This window comes from Thermobia domestica, chromosome 2 (genome assembly GCF_964235325.1).
Source record: "Thermobia domestica chromosome 2, izTheDome1.hap1.1, whole genome shotgun sequence".
Taxonomy (NCBI): Eukaryota; Metazoa; Arthropoda; class Insecta; order Zygentoma; family Lepismatidae; genus Thermobia; species Thermobia domestica.
Window position 1 is genome coordinate 59,020,896 of NC_137455.1, and position 21,769 is coordinate 59,042,664.

The 21,769-nt window shown below is 33.4% G+C and overlaps 1 protein-coding gene across 1 annotated transcript in view; it reads left to right on the plus strand.

Annotated features, from left to right (window-relative positions):
* LOC145672512 (trissin receptor-like) overlaps nucleotides 1-21,222 on the plus strand; it is a 145,118-nt gene extending 123,896 nt beyond the window's left edge. Inside the window, exons 4-5 of the mRNA XM_081741675.1 lie at nucleotides 9,291-9,450; nucleotides 12,170-21,222. Of these exons, the coding sequence (XP_081597801.1) occupies nucleotides 9,291-9,450; nucleotides 12,170-13,216 (1,207 nt within the window). The 3' untranslated portion in view covers nucleotides 13,217-21,222. The remainder of the gene's footprint in view (nucleotides 1-9,290; nucleotides 9,451-12,169) is intronic.
* Nucleotides 21,223-21,769: the final 547 nt, after the last annotated feature.

The window sequence follows — 21,769 nt, forward strand, 5'->3', positions numbered from 1 at the left end:
TGTTACAATTTACAGGGAATTATATAATATTGACGAATATGTATGCCAAAACTTTATAATTTCTATGAATTTTTTTCATAATTTATATGGAGGACAGAATATTACATTTTATAGGAAATTATATTGTATTGACGAATATGTACGACAGAATATTACACTTTACAGGAAATTATATCAATGACGAATATGTACGTCAGAATGTTATAATTTATAGGAAATTAAGTCATATTGATGAAAATGTAAGACAGAGTATTACAATTTATAGGAAATTATATCATGTGTTATAGGATATTATGGGATGTCATATTATACTTTAGAATATTTATGAAATATTATCAAATATTATAGTTTTAGTTTTCAATTTTAGTAAAGTTACAATATTTTATGTCATTTAAATTAAGTTTATTCACATCATCATTTTGCTCGTTAAATCATGTCACACAAATAATAGGAATAACATTATGTCATACAAATGATTTAGTTTGCTGACGCTTTATTATTCCATTACAAAAAAGCAAATAAAGCAACCTAGTTGCATTATGTTAACAAGAGAATTTATACAATGAAGTTATTACGTTTGTCAAACAATTACAATTGAATCAGCGTTTTTATTTTTCAAAATTAAAAACAAAATGTCTATAATATTGTAAAAATTGTGTATCTTTTTGTTTTTAAAAATTTCTTAGATTAACAAAATTTAAATCATCCGAGAGATTGTGTCTGGAAATTCTAGGGATTTTTGGTCAACAAAATGTCCTGTCCCAATTGAGTTTCTCAAGAATTCCACGTGCTAACTGGAGTCTGTTATTGTCATAAATACCTCCAATATCTGTAACCTCATTTCTTGATTATATAAAACTGTTTCCTTGAAAAAAGAGTTCAGTTAATAAAAAGCTAGTTAATAAGAAGTTAATAAAAAACAAGTTATTAAGAAATCAATTCATAAAAAGCCGAAAGTTAATTGGAAGTCAACAAACATCAAAATAGTAATCTAACATGTCGCTTCGCGATACGTACTTATATCCTAAGTAACGAGTCGGAATAAGTTATTTTAATCTAAGTTTCAAAAAGATCGTATACGGATTTTATTCACATGTATTTTCAAGTGGTCAGCTCATCTTTCCATGGACGCTTTATAAAATTTAAAGCTAAACTGCAAATGGAAATACCTAACAACATAAAACCAGTAGTCATCCAGGTATAATATTCTTAAGGCCAAATTTCTCTAATTTCATTCCTGATGATCTTTCAAATATTTAATCAAGTCAATCTAAAAACACTAAATCCATTAACTAATAAACTGTTATAAATTAAACAATATGCCTTTCTCTAAGTTAAATAACACTTTCATTAATCACATCTAAATTGTTCTTAAATTACATGTTATGCATTTTGCCTAACTTTTAAGGGCATGATAAAAAAAAATTCCAAATATTTCTCTTAAATTAGTTTAGTCTCCTCATTCTTGCTACTATCCCCACATTCATTTCGTATAAAAGTAAACCAGGCTAACATGGTGGATGATTCTAACACATATGACAAATATGTACGACAGGCTGTTACAATTTATAGGAATATCTTGTAAAATGCGGTTTTGAACAATGCATTATAACAATGCGTGTTAATGGGTTTTCTCAGCGGTTTCGTTTCCTTTTACATTCTCATTCCATCAATTCCTTCAGCATCAAAACCTTCATCAAATAGCTGTCCCTTTTAGCTTAGAATGTATAAGCGTAGAACATCAAAATGGAATACAGTAAACTTTCTGTTATCCGCAGGATTTGGTAGCGTGATAACCATAGATATGCCAATTCCACGGATAGCAGTGAAACAACCGAAAAATGATACAAATAATCAGTAGCCGGTCTGCACAAAAGACTTAATCAAGAATAGTATTGTGCCCTTACAAATTTGTTAGTTTACTTTTTCAGAAAAGATCGGTGAAATGGTTTTGTTTATTCGTAATAGAATACCGTTTTTTTATTTGTGACTCGAATTTGTTTTAAAGAACATTCTGTCACAAAGTGATGTATCATCGGAACGAAAAGAAGAAAAATAAAGAAAACCGCAGATAATCGTTAGTTTACTGTATTTCATTTCTCATTTATAATTGAAGATTTTTTTTATTTACACCTTTTATAATTCTCATTTGATTCTGAGATTAGCGTCCCTTTCAGCAGTAAGGCTATACGAGACGTGCACCTATAGTTTTAACGTAGAATCCGAACCATATGAGTTTCCGGCGCTAATCAAACCCGGGTCTCCCACGACAATTTATAATTCGTATGTTAGGATTTATTATATTATTTAATTTATAAAAAATAAGAAAAATAAGCTTGACTACTATCTTGCGGGGATAAACACATTCAACTTAAACTCATTGTAATTTGAATTCCAAGAACACGGTTTTGCATATCCGTTTTTTTAAAAAATCAATCCACTGCGTTGTAGAACGTATTCCTACATTTCTTTTAATCCTTTTGTTTGTTAAATAAACCATTCCTGTGTATTCGTTAAACGTACCTAATCTTCAGAGCTGCGTACAAATGTTTCACGCACACACTTTAGTTTTCAAAAGCATAATTTTACTTTACATTTCTATTATCATCAACTTTCGTCTATATTGAGTTGGTTTCTTATAATATAATGTCCATCGAACTGTATTCACTTCTCTCGAGGTGAAACAAATTTTTAAGTACGTGTTCAGGGAGCATATTCAAAACATTTCCTACATTGGCTTATAGCAGTATCATGTCATTAGAATTCTAAAATCGTAAACCAAAAGCAGTTTTCTTCAGCCCTGAAAAAACGCTGTAGTGACTGGAAGCTGGAACTTGGCTGACATCCAACTGATGCAGTATCTCGTTCACCTGACATGTTGTAGTTGCTTTTTTCTCCAACGAATGGCCATTTGCTTCTTCTTTTGAAAGAGGGTCTTCTGCAGTAACACGTATTTTAAGGTTTTTCAAAGCATGTTTGGGCGTCCAATACGGAAATCTCTTCTAGAGATTATCTTCCATGTTTTAACTGATCAGCCCAACGACAAACAGTATTTTTGGATTGTGCAGACTTGTGAAACACTTCATATAATCGTTCAACGATTTCAGATGTTTTAGCGTCTCTTCCCACAGAACGAGAGTGTAAAAAAGATCGTAGCCGAAGAGGAGCTAAATAACACGCATTGTTCGGGGCGCTAATATATGATGTTACCTTCTGACAATATACAGAATGTTCGAAAAGTTTGTTTACACCTGGCTTTCAGTATCACAGAAAACGTTCATTTTTATTGGAGTCGTGGATTATTGAACACAGCTGGTCTTTTACTTCATCCTTTTTAGTTGTATACATCGCAATTGACCGTGCGACCGTAACACATGATTTTTCATGAGTTTCCTTATGTGACCTGTTTTTAACATATGGAAACGCACGTTTCTCCCAACCAAGCAGGCTTACTTTGCGCAGCTGCCCCTTGCCAAAGAGCAGTCATTGCCTGTGTTACTCACTGGTCACCCTTCGTGCGTGGTCGTTCTTGCACCCATACACATTCCTATAACTGCATCTCAACTGTGTAACTATAACCACTCATATTGGCTAGGATTGCACAACTGAAATGTTTTATGGGACTTTGAACGCAGGGAGACCAGACAGTGCTTTCTGAGACAACGAAAGCAGAGATACCAGTATCACAACTGACCAGTATTACACTGACATTTTCTCTGTGATCCGGATGTCCCAACCCATATTGCATAATATGCTCCCATTCTGGGACTTAAGTGAATATCTGTAATGTAATTTCACATGATGTCGACGGGATGTCCACTGGCAAAAAAAGGAATTCTCGTGAACATTCCGATGTCACGGGACTACTCCCAATGGAAGTCGAAAATACATCACTGTGCTATGTGAAAATAATGAGTGTACACTCTTTTTTCATTTTGTTTAAGAAACAATTCATATTTGTAGGAAGACCTTTATTACTTAATTTACGTGGTCAACATTTGAAAACAAAAACAAAGAAATTCGATTTGTGGCGTTGCTAGAAGAATGTCAGAAGGAATTCTAAACTTGAAAAAAAAAAAAAAAAAAAAAAAAACATAACGGACTTCACACACTTAACCCTCTTGCTTGAAATGTTACAATCAACAGAGACAATGTAATGTATATGAAAGTGTTCTGAAACTTAGCAATATAATCCGTTTGGTGTTATGCAACCATAATTACAGTTAAGAATGTACAGTTGCTTATAAGCATATTAGTTTGCAATAGTTAATCCAGTATGTTTGAAGAGTTTCATAGTCTAGCTTCAAAAATTCCCATCTAATCCGAATAATCACCAGAAAGGTATACTTTTTCAACAAACGAATAGAGAATCTTCAAAATCAGTCGACTTATAGTAGTTAACATTCCTAGAACATATATATATAGTCCGTTAATAAAACTGAATTCGATTAATAAATATCAATTTTGGTGTAAGCAACATCAGAAATTTAGATACATCTATTTCTAAATTAAGTTTCAATGTTTACTGTTCGGATTAAAATTAGAAAGAACTGCAAAATTCATACTCACTTGACTTAAAGGGATAGTATTGTAGGATAAGCTAATGGGATCTGACTAGAGGCGTTGCTAGAGAAAGTTGTTGGAGTTGTTGAAAGTAACTTCTTTTTAAGTAGAAAAGAGAATTAGGTAGTACATTATTTGACATATCTTCTCAGAACAAATATTTTGATACGACATCGACAACTCTCTATTGCCACTATCCAGGATAGCTGACTTTTAAATTTCTCTAAATGGCGCGGAGATCTCCGTGTAATGTTTCGTGTTTCACGTTGGTAGGTAATTAGGAAGACAGCTGTTAACCCTTGTAATAGAGACCACGTTTTTAAAGAGCACTCAGTTGTCGACAGTGAATTGGGAAGAGGGAAGAGCGTCTATTAGTGTGCTTCATAAAAACGATTTTTCTCTTCTGGAGGAACACGACTTTAGACGGAGTTCTTTCGAATACGTTTCCCCCATGATTCTGTCACCTGTAGTGATGCTAAAGAACTTGAAGAGGAAGAGGTACAAATATCTGTTCTGCTGAAGGAAAGTATTACCGTAGTTTCAATATTAAAGAAACCCTAACGGTTCTTGAAAAAAATGGCTTTCGTGTTCGCTTGTGTTAAACGATAGCCTTGTCTTGGCAGTGTTTCTTACATGGTTATTGTGTGCGTCTTAACGGAAAACTGGGTTCTATTCCAGCCGGGAGCTCATGTGATTTTGATGCCATGTTAAATTTTAGGTCTACGTCTCATGTAGCATCAGTACTGAAAGAGATGTTAACTTGAACTCCAATACAACAAGCAATCAAGAGTGTTTCTTTGCAGTTCACAATATAAAGTGATCCGCGTTTCTATAAGTAAAATTACATGCATGTTTTTTGGTTTTTTTTGCATGGTTTTGATTACTGGTAGTATTTTGAGAGTGATGATTAGTTACTGTATAATGAAGATATGTTCATAATGTAAATAATTCTTAAAAAAAAAAAACACACACACACACCTCGTGCAAACCGTGTGCAACATTTAATATAGATTCTACTTGATTAGTAATTTCTTTCCCAAACAAAAACGCTATGAAAAAGACGAATTGTAATTTATCGCTGTTAACAAAACATGTTTAAATAATTTCGGTAGTAAATTAAACTTTATTTTGTTACAAAAATTAACGTACATGACAATTACAGCGTACAACAAATTTTAACTTGTTTGGTTTAGAAGGCAAAAAGATGCGTGTTCTTAAATAATACTGACCCACTAAGTCTAAACATCTATTCAAATTCTTCCAATCACGTCACACTTTTAGTTTACAGGATGCCCAAAAAATCAAGGTGCATCACATATTTAATATTTATCCCGATATTTGGTATTCAGGAAAAGTTATTATTTTAAAGCAAAATGTTGTGCTGAGTACAAAATTTAAGTGCAAATTAAGTACATATAAGACCATTTAACGATACTGTCATTTTCTACTGGTTGAAAAAAAATCAAAATCATAATAAAATACAATGATATATATATATATATATATATATATATATATATATATATATATATATATATATATATATATATATATATATGACGATTTTACATTTTACGATTTTAAGTTGAAGAACAGTATATTAATGTAACTCCTACAGCTTTCGAAATAATTGATGATAAGTGTGACTTTTACATTACATAGAGTATTCTACAAGTCACACAAGCAAAAAGTTTAACAATTGTCCACTAACCTTCAAGCTAGAAATTTCACAATGGGCTTTGAGCCTGGTTTCTTACAAATGATACACATAGGAATAGCATCATACTTACAAGCTGTTACTATACAAATAGACGTATTACAAATATGAAGACATCGGTGCAAGAAGGGCACAGCTCCAATTTCACATTTGGCTGAAGATTGCAAATAAGCATTCTTAAAAATCAACTTATGTTACTCCAGCCTGCAAACGTTTTTTTTTTTGTACAAAAATATGTTACCATAGGGTAAAACCTTCCTTTACCAAAAGTTTGAAGGCGGAAGGACGATAAATATATTTTGTAACTAAGTTTTGTTTGAATCCTGAGCTAAATGTAAAATTGGAGCTGTCCCCTTGTTGCACCGAAGTCTTCAATTGTAAATTTACAGGTTTTAGTAAATACTTGGAAGATTTCCTAATTGCCAATTCAGATTCCCTCTTGTACACTGTTTTGGTTTCAATCTGAAGTAACCAACAATAGTCTCCCATCATGAAAGGATCGTAAAATTGTTCTATTTGTGAGATCTCTTGATGAAGCAATTCGCCTTGTTCATCACTCATTGCTCTTAAGTTCTCGTGGAAAAAATCACTCAAGCATTTACTCATCTTAAAGTGCTTCCGTGGAGAAGGTCATCAGATAATTCCTTCATTCTGGTATTAGAATTACAATCTACCATTCCTAGCATAACGTCAGTTAATTTTTTTTCCCGAAACTTATATTATTCAATTTCTTTCACTTCTTTTAGTTCTTCATTTAATTTTTCTTTGCAGGATATCAGTATCACAAGGACTGTATAATATCTCATACGTCCTCAAATAAACTTATCCGAGCCTGTTCAAATTGAGTATTGTGATAGAAATTGACCTGCTTAATAATAAGGGGAAACAAATTCCTCAGTAGTATCTTGGTTGTTGAATTAAAGGCCATTAAAGTTAGTGCATGGACTTAGATATTCATCAAGAATTTCAGTAATTGTCATTTATAGAGTAAATACCTGGAACAAACCTGTTAAATATCAAATAGAATTACAAGAAAACACACAATGAAGAAGTTAACGTGCAATTTTGCTAGTAAAATGTGTACAAAGGTGTCTTAAGTCTTAGGGATATTTCCACAACCCAAATAGCAGACACGTGTATACGCACGACGTGATCGACCGTAAGTACAAGATCAGACTGGTCCAAGGGGTAGTGTGGTAAGCGGACTATTTATCACGTAGGTAGTCACCCCGCCAGCATCTTCAGTCAATTTTTAGTGACAGTGTCGATGAGTAAAATGAACCAAAGCACATCAACTCAGTTCCAGAAATTTCATGCAAGTTGTAAAAATGTTAAAGATCAGCTCCCCAGCAACAAATTCTCAGGTCATGCAATACGTCATTGAGGAAAATTCATCCGCTAGCACATGGCAATTGCCAAACCAACTCGGCATGTCTCGGTACACTTTAGTCACCTTCACGAATTTGGGAAAACCATCAGAAGCTGTCGCATTGTGCAACATGAATTAACCTCCCAGCTCAGTCTCAAAGAAGAGTGGATGTATGCCAACAACTACTGTAAAATTCTCGTTATGTGAGTTTCCTGAAACGCATTCCCCCATTCGACAAAAGATGGGTATTTTCCTGAAATCTGAATGTGCAGAACTAGAGGTTGAGTAAGGGATGACTTCCAGAACCGATCATAAACAGCGCCGTTCCATTACAAAATTATGTTTCGTGTGTGATGGAACTACGATAGGGTAATTCATTTCAAGTTCGTTCCTAACGATCGTACCATCAATACCAACCTTTATTCTGAGCAATTGGAACGGATGAATGATGCATTACGTCAAAATATCTTGTTCTGGTGAATCAAAAGCACACCTTGATGGGTTAGAATAACGTAAAACCACACTTGGCTCGAAAAAATTCAACAACATACTCGGAACTTAGTAAACTTAAACTGATGCCACATCCGACATATAGTTCTCACCTTACCCCTTCGTTTTACTATATGTTTTGATCCATGACACACATCCTGAAGTCACGATTCTTCACTAACCAGCAGAAAGTGGTGAAAGCATTGACTGATTTATTACCTCTAAGGATAAAACGTAGTATCGCCATGAAATCGAGGAACTGTGAGGTAAGGTGGCTGCTGGCAGTCTAGCACGAGGGATTATACTTGGAATGTTAAACTGCTTTCAGTATACTGTAATAAATATAATATATTGTATTGTGTGTCAGAATATTGAAAGACTTATGAACTATTCTTGTACTTATAATAACGATTTGCTAAACAGGGAAACAGTTGATGGTAAATTACTATTTTGGAAATAAAATATCTTTAAAATTTGCAATAATTACTTTTTTCGCAGAAGTTTAGTTTAATAGTTTGAACTATCCACTATGTTCTTTTATTCTTTACTATATCCATCTACACTTTTCAATAGTTTTCCATTTTGCTCAGTTTGCAAACATCTTCTCCATATCCATATTTTGAAATCTTTGTTTCTCCTCGATTCGTATCTTGTATTTATTTCCCATTCCTACAACACCATACTAGACATAACGTTTAAGAATCTTTTTTTTTTTGAAATCCTTCATACCTTCACTTGTCCTTTATCCTTTTATCCTTTTATTAATTTTCTGAGACTACTTTCTCCTTGCCTCTCTGTTTCTTGACAGTTCAAATCTTTACTATACATAGGTATCGAAAACTGGTCACGTGATTCATAGGTGACAAGTTCAAGAATAGTTGATGGAAATTTAAAATCAAGTATGGTTGACCGATATTTATGTACTAAAGCCGGAAAATGATCTTTTACACATATGCACTATTATATAAGAATGAAGCTCTTGCCAGGAAGCATCTGGAAGAGTTACATTAGAATATCCGTCATATTTTTGTGTGTTATCTTTATTATTATTATTATTATTATTATTATTATTATTATTATTATTATTATTATTATTATTATTATTATTATTATTATTATTCATACCATGATTATTTACATTGTTATTTACAGTTGGGTGTTGGGAGATTTCCTTTGCAAGATGTACCACTTCATCCACAGTATCAGCTACACTGCGTCCATTTTTATTCTAATGGTTATTTGCACAGAAAGATACTTCGCTATTATCCATCCTATTACCTGCAAGCAAATTCTGACTCATTCAAGGCTGAAAGTAAGTAATTGTCATGCAATGTTGGTTTCTTAATTACTAGGTTAAGTAAGTGCTACTTTAGGAACGTACGTGACATACTGCCTCAGCATTATAAGACACATTGTATCTGGCAAAGTACGCTATACTCATGATCTCAATAGATACATTATATCTAACGAGATTATACGTGTTATGAAGGCAATGAACTGTAACACATATTACTAATACAGAGTAACTGTTTACCTTGGTTAAATTTTATCTTTGGTGTCAAATGTATGCGCTACATTCCATTCAGTTCACTGACGCTCCTGTGCTTCGAACTAGGATGTAACTTGATTCGCCTAGAGCCGTAGCAAAACCAGAGATATTTCTGAAAACCATATTGATGAAAGAATTTCAATACTTATTTTATGGTAAAAATAACTATTTAACCATGAACATTGAATTAGTCACGGACACTTCCCCTCGGAACACATATTAACGTCTATTATAAATAACAAATTCATGCCTTTCGTTTATTTGCTAGCCCTTATCCATTATTCACCAAAGAATTGAGATGAAGGTCTAATGTTCTATCATTTAAAACCTCGGTGTCGTATTCCAATTTCAATGAGGATGGAGACAAACAACTTTCCTTACGATTATTGAAAATTACACACTCTTTATATTTATATAATGGCATTCTATCTCTGATCTATGCTTTCAAAATATGAATATGGAACTTTAATTATCAAAATAGACTAAGAACAATGCATCCTTTATAATGATCTTGGGAATGAATATATATATATATATATATATATATATATATATATATATATATATATATATATATATATATATATATATATATATATATATATATATATATATAGTCCACGAATGCAATAGCCAATATTCATATTATGCCTTTTCCTATGCACCTTGCTTCTATGACTAAGCTCCTATCCTTGATTGCATTCAATGCAATCAAGGAAAGCCAGTGAAATATGGCCATAACCTTAATTACTTACATAACACTAACTATTTAAGGTGTACACTATTACTATTTAAGGTGTAACTATTTAAGGTTAAATTTAGACTATGTGTTCGGTTACTTTTTAAAGTATAATATTTATATTCATGGTGTATAGCAAATATGCATAGGCCTATATTAAGAAGCTGTCAAAATAGTTTGATAATACAAAACAATTATTAGCATTTACCATAATTATTGATGAAAAAGATCGACTAATTCTGCCACCGTTTCCAAAGAGCGAGTAGCAGGGCTAGCTTCATTGAATTAAATAGATTAAGACCTTTCTTATGTACACCAAGATTTTTTGTTTTTAGGAAGAATGCATTATTGTTGGTAGAGTAAATAGTAGGTTGCAAAGTTATACGTTAATTAGCTATGGAAATAATGACTGGCTTAGTGCCAGGCAATTAAATAGATTAAAATGAAAAGATATTTATTAAAAATATAATAGTCCAGTGATCCGAATTACTAAGGATAATGTCAGATTTATGATATGGTATTAGTTATTCATTAAGATAAGAGCATGAAATCAATGATATTGTGATGTGGAAATCAATTAAATAATGTTTGGAAGGATGGTGATATTCGATTATGAGTAATAGGTTTCATACAATAATCAGCTGGAAGGTTTACAAGAGTATTAATCTGGAAATAGCACAGAGTGGCTTGTAACTCCCTATCGGTATTCATATACTTTATGTGTCCAGTATGTATGTGTGTGTGTGTGTGCCTCTCTATCTCGCTGCATAATAAAACGCCATGTTCCGTGATACATTTTCCGCAAAATAGCACGGCTATTGTTTCAAATATTGTACAAACAGGTGCTCTTAACTTGTCACTGGGGTTACAATGCACACTCATGTCCAAACTTATTGTCGCATGTCAATAAATATGTTGTTGTAGGAATATAATTTGATAACGAATTCACGCGCTATTTCTTATAGTGTTAGTATGTGTATAATCGGAAAACACATGTATGTGACAAATTTCATGTCAAAAGAGTAGTAAATAAGAACAATAAAACGAAAATAGAACTTTCTTGTCCATTTAGTAACATTTTGTTTCACTCATTCTAATTTTCGTATTTATAATTATTTTCCAATGAAATTTACCACAAGTATACATTTCCCGATTATATACATAGTATCAGTATTAAAAGTACCCTGCAAAATCATTATCAAATTATATTCTTACAAGAAGACAGTTATAGATATGCGACAATCATTTTGGACATGAGTGTACATAGAAGCAACAACAAGTATAACACGTACGGGTGTATTTGAATAACATAACGTTTGATCGTAAAATACTGATATGTAGTGAAAATGATTCACAAATATAGCATCGCATACTATTATAAATGACAATACAATACGTAAAAAATACACTCGATTTATAAGATATATGACTAGGTAGCGATTTGTCACCATGTAGCTATGTAGTATTAGCAATCGACTTACGTTATCAAGTAATTCTTCATTTTATGAGAAGTGTGTGTATAGATTTTTAATTTATAATTTTGGCTCCTTATTTTTGATCAAAAGTCTAAAATCAGGCCACTATTTTTGTAGCTATCTGTATATAGCAAGATTTACTGGTATAGAGAACCAGATCGTTTTAAATTATAACGTGATTATTTTGATTAAAGAGTGATATAGATGAGTTTGCAAACGCTAAAAATTACGTTGATTTGTTTTCAACAAATTCTGTTTTATCTTTCAGCTGGTCATTGTAATTGTATGGTTGGCTAGCGCATGTTACAGTGCTCCACGGTTGTTTCTGGTAGGGACATTCACCAATGATTTTGGAGGAGGTCATACAGAAACTATTTGTGTTCCAGACAGACAGAAATATGATTCTAAGACATTTGACATGATCAACTTTGGACTTTTATATGTCCTTCCTCTTGTTATCATGACCGTATTGTACGCCAGAATAGCTTATCGCCTATGGGACAGCAGTCGTGGTATGGAGTTACAACTTGAAACGACATGTAGAACATACGATTCTGAATCCTATTCCGACATCTGTGGATCGTGCCAAGATTTAAATGCTGAAACTCCTAATATTAGAATCAAATTTGAAAAGCGAGGGACAAGCGCATTGTCTCCGGATGATCAAATACAAGATGGTGAAGTGTGTATTACTGCAGATGAACCAGCAGAGGCAAACTCGGAATCATCAACACCGATCATAACGCCAAAGTTTTCAAGAGTCCGAAGACTTGATAACAGTGGTGGAAGCTGTAAATTATGTACATTTCCCAAAAAGCGTCGAGCGAATGGTGTGTTACGAGAATCATGGAAAGTTACCATTGAAGAAAACAAGAAAACAAAAACAGTTCTTCAAAATAGCCGTCTGAAAAGTTATGTAAAACATACATCAAAATTAAAACGCACAACACGGATTACATCTTCTCAACAGGTACTAAGTGCAAGGCGCGGTGTTATTCGTATGCTAATTGTCGTAGTCTTGGCATTTGCTCTTTGTAATCTTCCGTATCATGCTCGCAAAATGTGGCAATATTGGTCTTCATCTTATCGTGGAAGTAGTCACTTAAGCTCCATTCTTACTCCATTAACTTTTCTTGCCATGTATTTTAACTCTGGTATTAATCCTGTTTTTTACGCGTTTATGTCCAGGAACTTTCGGAAAGGGATGTGGGAACTGATTTTTTGTTTATTTCGTAAACAAAAGCCATTTCTTCGGAGAAGTTCCAGCAGATCAACGACAAAAGCATTTACCATTACCACAAATCCTGATACATGATTGTCAAGAAAATCCCGAACGAGACATCGTAATGTAGTGAAATGTCCTCACGGGGCTCTTATACCAGAGTCATGATTCTGAGAAGAATGTTAAAATTGAGTATGTGGTACACCAGATATCAGCGAAGACATACTGCCTAGGTGAATGATTATCCATATCCATCCTGCAGCAAAATCGATTAGATTTCTTTATAGGCATACAAGGAAATTCAAGTTCGAATAAATGTTTTTATTTCAGATCTTAAAGTGGACCTAATTAAGTATCAGTTTTAATGTGATCTTACTGATCTAGTATGAAAACAAAATAAATATAGTTCATGGAGAACAAGCGTAACGTTATAAAGAAAGTGACAAAATGTGTAAATACGGGAATGTAATAGTGTCACAGCAAGTTCTGGAAGATAACGTTGAATACAAGAAAGATATTCAAATGATATTTGATTGTTCCTTTAGTGTTCTTTTGTGCCTAACTTGAGTAAGTTATCTCCTTTGTCGGAAGTTACAGCAGGTCAAAAAGGAACGTTAAGTTCAATCAACTAATGAATTGTTTACATATTTCAATTTTTTTTTGTAAAGACAGCACACAATGCTGAGATTGATACATATATATTCACAACGAATGTACATTTTCTAGTTTCTCTGTAGTGTCTTCAAACTTTTTAGATGTATTATTTATGACACTAAAACCATTTTCTTTTTATTGTTTGGACTTTATAGCTCTGAAAGTAGTATAGATTTATACATTGTCTTTTATTTGGCATGGAGTCATTATGTTTGATGTTATTTTCTGCAAGTTCTAAGTTTTTTGATCAATTATTTTAAAAATAAGACAGTTTTTTTTTTAAAAATAAATTGTATCATATTGCCTAGTACAAAACTGAACCAACATTAATACGTTTCATTACTCTTCTCACGTGTTTATGTCTTATCTGGAAGAACACTTCTTGTTTATCATAGCCTATATTAAGATATGCAGATTTCAATGGAAACATATATTTGGTCTCACGCAAACGAAAATTTAAATGATGATCTTCTGTGAATTATTCTAAAAGTGAAGATGTGAAGATGATCTATTATATAATCTTAACCCTTAAATATGCGATAATACTTTATTTAAAATGAGAGATCAAAGTTAGCATCGAGAAATTTTACCAAGCTATCTTTTCTAAATTGATTTGAAAGTAATGATTGTGGATTTAAGTAAAGATAAAACACAGTGCAAGTGCTATTATAGATAAAAATCAAAATTTATATATTCTCTAAAGAAAATTATTAAATAATGTTAAATGTAAGATTTGTGAGGGTTACAACATTGTCTAATTCAAAGAATTTTGACGTGAAATGTAATAAACTGATCAATGTTAAGAGTATTTCTTATGTTTTGAATTGCATTTGATTATATGGATTTTCTCACTTTATAATATATATATATATTAAATTGGATAAATGTGGGTTTATTCATCTAGAGATCTCTCAGAAAAGTAAAAACATCCAAAAAGATGGAAGTTCTTAAGAAGTAAATAATCTTTGTCTTTGTTTTGCTATATTGTGGAGCATTGTACAGAATGGATATAATATATATATGCTTAAATTCAAATAAAAAAAATAAATTCTAAAACATGTGGAAGAGTAAACTGCATCTCCACACGTGCGACACCATTCTCAGAAAAGAAACTTTCTTGCTAAATGATTTGCATGCTTGCTTGCATGCGAATTCAATTAGCTGTTAACTCTGAAGTTGTTGTAAAAGGGACATTACGCTATAGCTAAATAACCATTTTTCACTCATCTTCAGAGTTCCACAATGATTCTTGTGGAAGCATCCATGTTCTCCTCACTGACCTAGTGACTACGAACTTTCGTTCAATACACGGGGTTCCAGATTCGATTTCCACGAAGACAAGTGAAGGTAAGGTAGTCAATTCATATCTATATACCAAATAAAAACTTTAGTATTCTCAGTTACGAACATACGGCTTTCTCAAGGGAGGTTTCCAGGCCAATTTTGGATTTTTCCACGTTTGTGCATATCTACCTATATTTATTTGAGAAAGGCATGAATTGGGGTTCTTTTACTTTTTCTATAGAGAAAAAAAACTGAATAACACTGGACAGAAAAAATAAATTAACAATCTTTAAGATTCTCAGATTTGAGCCACTTCTTCAAGGAAATTTATTTATTCAACAAACTGAAATGGATTTAATGTGTTATGTGCAGTAAGAAACGAGTTTCTTGAACTATGAAATGCAATGACATGAAATAAACTAATAATACCTGTTAAATGACAAATATTCCGAAAAGTATGCTACATTACTGTATGTTATATGATGATTGAAATTTTACCAGTGGCAACTTACGAATCAAATGGCTTGAAATCAAGTGGCATTTATTAGAGAAACTTTTATATATATATATATGTTCTACTCTATTTTCTTACATGCTGTTCTGCATAAATAACTCACAACCCTGTAACAATTCTTAGTAACATTGTTATCAAGTATGAGTTCTCGTACTTTTGAATATTTATACAAAATATTTGTTCTAAATTAAGAAAATATCAAAACAATATACATTAGAGTAAGAGCTAGCAATAACCATGATCTCGTTACTGTGTACTATCATAAATCAAGAAAGAAGAAAAAGTTTCTTTGCTACGAAGTTACTTAGACATGGAATTAACGTATCCTAAGCGGCATCATGTTTTATGTTACGTAGCGTTTCTATGTTAGAATTATCACTAATCAATATTGTTATCCGCCGTACGTATTACTTCCTAATTATGAGTACAATATCATATTAAAACTTCACAAGAAACTATTTTTTAGAAAGGTGATATGATTTTAACCAGTCAATTGAGAAAGTTGTTTAAAATATTAATCTAACGATGAAGTAAATACTTGGGTTTTAAGAGACTTCGTCTTTCTAAAGGTAACGAAGCAAGTTCTGTCGCAATTTCACCAACCACCTATCGAACATCGATATATCACCTAAGACGTACCTGAAAGATAAAAAAAAGCCATCATCAGCATCGACGACTTTCTGCCAATATTTTGGAAGCCTATTTAGTCCATTGCTTTACAACTTGGTGGACCGTGAAGCGAAGAAGTTTTAAAGTTCATTTTGTACCTCTGCTAAGGATTTGAACTGGCGTTCTCTAAAGTTATTGTAGACATCATTGCTACAGGGGCTTAGCGTTGACCTGACACAGGAGGACCCCTTTGCGATTCATAAGTGCTGGCTCCAGAGTTTTGAGTTTTACTTGCACACTGATCAACTGCTGACAGTACAGAGTTATATTGATGCTCTGACCAGCTAGTAGCAGTTCTCGAGGCACGATATCGCGAGCAATCCAACAAACTCATAAGAGGACCTTCTTCAGGTGCAAACGATGATGGCGCCGTGGAGTTTTGTACGGGATCCAGTTCTCATCACATGTCAACTGCCCTGTCCAGAAATGGCTCCTTCCGTAGACAAGAGAGCAAAAAAACACAGATGTCTGCTCGCGTTGCCTTCTGTCGGGGTCAAATGATGTGGGACCCATCGACCCGAATTGTAGTGTTTCCCAGGTTGATGGAGGTGCTGCCGAATGGTTTCTCCACTCACACTGAATTGTGGTCTTAGTTTCTCACATGTCTGGCTACTTCTCGAAAAAAATACTGCGTGAAGATCTTTATTTTGTACATGTGTTGGTCTTCCAGCACGTGGTTTGGCTTCGAGCGTTTCGTCGTTGCTCTTAAACGTGTTAAAATACTTACTAAAAGCGACAGAACTTTCTTGGTTACCTTTATACTTTTGTACAACGTTCTTGTAGAATAATTTTATTATGTCAAATATTTTTAGTGTAATCAATAATTGAGTATAGAAAACTATATAGCTCTATATTTGTACAGTTTAGTGTTCCTAAATTTTATTCTGCTAAGATCATAAAGACTATGTAAATTGTCTTATTGATTTTGTAAAGAGGTATAAATAACGATCCACTATATCCCTCGTTCTCAATATTTAGGTGAAGCAAAGGAAAATATTACTTAACACATCTATAGACGTAATTTTGTTGTTTTTAGATGATATTTACTTGTTTCTTTTAATAGAATTCATCTAATATTTAATGGAAATACTATTTAAGATCTCAATGTACTAAGGAATTTATAGTATGTCGCATAGCATTTTATCCATCGATTAAAAAGAAACAATGTGGTACTGACTTAGAGAAGATCATTTTCTACCTTAAATCTTCGCCCCTGGCTATAGGTCCACTCTTAGTATTTCTATGAATAAATTATTTTTTAAAAAAAGAGTGTTCTGGAATACTTACTTTGTATAAAATGGATTTCACTGTAACATATTTTATTTGTTATTTATTTAAAGAGCAAGTAAAACCAGAGAAAAACATATATAAAGAAGAATATATATGAAAACAACGTATAGGGTGAATTGTGCATTGGCTTGTGGTATCACGATATTAAATACAATTGTAAAAAAAGGAAGCGTGGTGTTTCAGTGCTACAACACTCACATCTGGTATGAGAAATTCCTGGCTCAATACCTGGTTATAGAAATTTGTGGTATACAATATATTGTTCCTGAATTTTCTCGAAAAGTTCTTAATTCCTTTCAAATTTTTATTCCATAAATTTATTTCATGATCATTCAATGTCATTTTTATCCTTTCCTTTAGCCTACAGGAGTACACGGTGGCTCACAAGTCACAAGGGACGTATGCGAACCGTGACACCTAGATATTTATGAAAATTGGTACACTGACTAATTGTGGATAACTAATCCTCGTGATGATAGTCACTCGGGCGGAAATGCCGAGTGTTTATCCACCGTGTATAATAGATATATCAAGCAGTGAACGGGTGGGGCTGTGACGAATTTTAACCCAAAACGCCCGAAAAAGGCAGAAAATGAAAAATGTGTACAGGTAACCTGATACCTACGGGATGGGGATACTGATCAAGAACGGCAGTACTGTCACACAAACAGTGTTGCCATCCCAACACAAACTTATAATTTTTCAAATAGAAGGTATACCATTTTATGGCATTAAAACAATTGACATAAAATGTGAGAGAAAATAAGCAAAAGATGGGTTATCAGTGTTGCCAAATGGGGGAGATATGAGTCTCTAAAGTTGAATGTAGTAATGATGTAGTTTATACGAATAAATACTGTTTCAATTCCTTATTTCTTCAATTTCCTTGGTTTTGCGACGAATAGATTTGATTAAAACCCATCGTAAATAGACCCCAGGCATCGTGGTTTTACATAACAAGGACGTTACTTGCAATGAACAAACCGCAGTATGCACAGTATGGAAGGTATTCCTAGTATTTGTTTATGTCTTCATGATAACTGAAACATATTTGTTTTCTGTAATAATGACATGTTTTAAACAAATGATGCAAGAGTTTTATTTTAAATGTTAACAATCAGAGTATTTGGAGTGAATTGTAACAGCAATAGTAATGTTTAACACTAAGCACAATTTGCTTATTGACAAAATTAAATAAAATATATTTTGTTCAAAAATTACAAAGTAGGTAATCGAATCAGTCATTGCGAACAGGGCACATATTATAAATTAAGTTTTCACAAAGACAAAAAAAAAAAAAAAAAAAAGGAAATCTTATTTAAGTGGCAACTATTATCAGTTGAGACGGGTGACTCAATGTATTTATATTTTCATTGCACTTTTCCATTTACATTTTGCTAGGCCTGCACTTTTCCAAGCTCCACTTCTTACAACGGTGGAGGATGAATTTGGATTTGTACGGCATCAGGAGTCACTATTTACCTCAGGAACCCCGAGAAGTATATGGATTGCACACTAATATTGGTTATTTTCGATTAATAGTGCTTTTTATAATTGCTGGTGCTTTGAATACAGTAAAGTCCCTAAGACTCGGCACTCGATAACCCAATAATCCGGATAACTCGGCCACATCCTGGCTGCGCAGACCCGTTGAAACTCACGGATGTATCCCCTCCGCCCGCATTCCTTTTTCTCGCGCCACACTCAACAATGTTACTGTCCATGTACTCTAGGCCTTCATACCCCTCAGGATCCTGCCGCCTACAGTCCGACAATTTGTCCACGCCGACTAGATGCCGCGGTCGGATTGCCGGCGTCTTTACGCGTGATTTCCGACCGCGAGGAAAAGTTGCCTTGCAAAGCAGTCGGTAAACAGACGGAAATGAGCATGAAATGCGTCGGCGCAGCCGTCGAAAAGAGGCCGCCATAAGGAGTCGGCAGAGGGTCGGAAAGAGGCCTTTACAACTGTTTTGCCGACTCTGACGGTCGACAACAGTCGGCAAAGAGGCGATAAAGGGCATTTTATTTTACGATTTTCGACCGCTTGCCGCCTCGGCAAAAGGTCGGCATTTTGAACAAGTAGATCATTGTGCCGCCGCGGACGGGTACCGGCTGCATCCAGCGGCCTGCCACCGTCAACGACAGCAATCTCTTTTTCCGACCGCGATTTCCTGATGGAGTAAAGTACCGCGATTTCCTTTGTTTAAGGGTATTTTGGCAGTTTATTCTCTGTTGTATTCTCAAGCATCCAATACATACAAATACAGGACTGTATTTTCTGAGCAAACACTCGTACTTATTCTTTTTTAAGTCCATTCCCGATAACCAGGCGTTTTCTCAAACTCTGCTACATTTCAGTGCACATTAAACTTAATTTTCTTGACTCTACTGCATACATTTTGCACTTAGAGGGATTATATATATATACTAACTTCGCTTTAGTTAATCCTGAACTACCAGTACCCCACACATGGACAATTGGTATTTTAATTTCAATGGAAAGTATTTTAATCCCTTTTCTTCTTTAGATCTCCCCCTTCCCCCTTAGGCTATTCAATAAAGGTGTAATGGTAAAAAAAAATAACTTACTGTAGCACTTTTCCAAGCTCCACTTCTTACAACGGTAGAGGATAAATTTGGACTTACACGGCATCAGAAGCCACTATTTACCTCAGGAACCCCGAGAAGTATATGGATTGCACACTAATACTGGTTATTTTCGATTAATTTTGTTTGTAACCTTCTTTAGACCTCTCAGTCCATTTCTAGAAATATGCACATTAACTTTTCTAGTTCAGAATACATTCACCAACAGCCCAATTTCGCCCAAAGTGTCACACGTATTATTTCTGCAATGACCGATTCGATTATTCAATGTAACTATCAGTTGATAAATTAATTTAAATTGTACTCATACTTTTTATCTCAAGTATTCGGCATCTTTTCAGTAATTTCTTATGAAATTCTTCTTAAATGAAGAAATTAACATAGAAAAACATATTGGCAATAAATTATAAAAATAACGTCGATATAATGTAATGATGTAAACAATATCATAAAAGTAACTGAAGAAAACGGAAGTGCTTTTAGAATTCTTAGAAAAGAGGGTTAAACTAACTAAAAGTCTGGTGTCGGAGAATGTTAATGTCTTCTTCTCTATAAATAAATCTGCTTGTAATTTTTCTTTGTAAGTGCTCATTTTTATTGTAAAGATCTTTTAAAAATAATATGTATTTATTACTACGATTATTCGATTTGTAAAAAAGTGTGAATAATGAAACAGTAAGATCACATATTTTCCTAATATTTTGATGAAGTGAAAAACTCAACCTGAAAAAAGAAGAAAAAAATAACCTATCACGTTTCTAAAAGGAAATATGTTGTTTTTTAAACACAATTTACATAATTATTTCTTCTAACAAATCATACTGTATTTGTTTCTAGAAGTGTTAATAACTGAAACCTGGACTTTGTTGTAGAAGGTGTTCTTTAGTAATCAGAGAAAGAGGAAAGAAACAAGTCAAATAATAAGTGAATTGTCATAAAATCATACAAAATATTAAAAACTTGTGAGTTTCAAACTAAATATCCGGTTTCGAAAGCTTATATATATATATATATATATATATATATATATATATATATATATGTGTGTGTGTGTGTGTGTGTGTGTGTGTGTGTGTGAAATTTCAACGAATCTCTTATTAATATAATACCTTATAGAAATAATCTACATGTAAAAATTTCTCTTACTGTTCCTTCCGTGACTTGTGAATGCCCTGTGTAACATGAATAATATCAAGGTTATAATCAATGTTTCTCCATATGCTACAGCGTGCATATTGGCACTGATTGAAGGATGTAACGATACACTTTTACGGCGTTACATATCGGCGTTAATCGTGGTGTCACACATGGTTGATAGGTCAAATCGCTAGAATCTGCTTTCAATTGTGGAAACAGCCAAATCTGGAGCATACTCACTCGAGAGTGGACAACTGGAGAGAATTTTGTCCATGATACGAGGGTCGTTTTCTAACAATCTCTGTTAAGTCAGTTAAGGATAACCATATAAGATGTAGAAATGAAAATTAGTCAAATCTGTTCATTGGAGGTCACACATTCTCCATACTAATAGGTAGATTACGATATTCAATCATTGTAAAATGGTGGAGCGTAAAACCATATCGAGTTCTGTCCAAGCGCCAACCAATTGTGAACTACATAATGTAAAT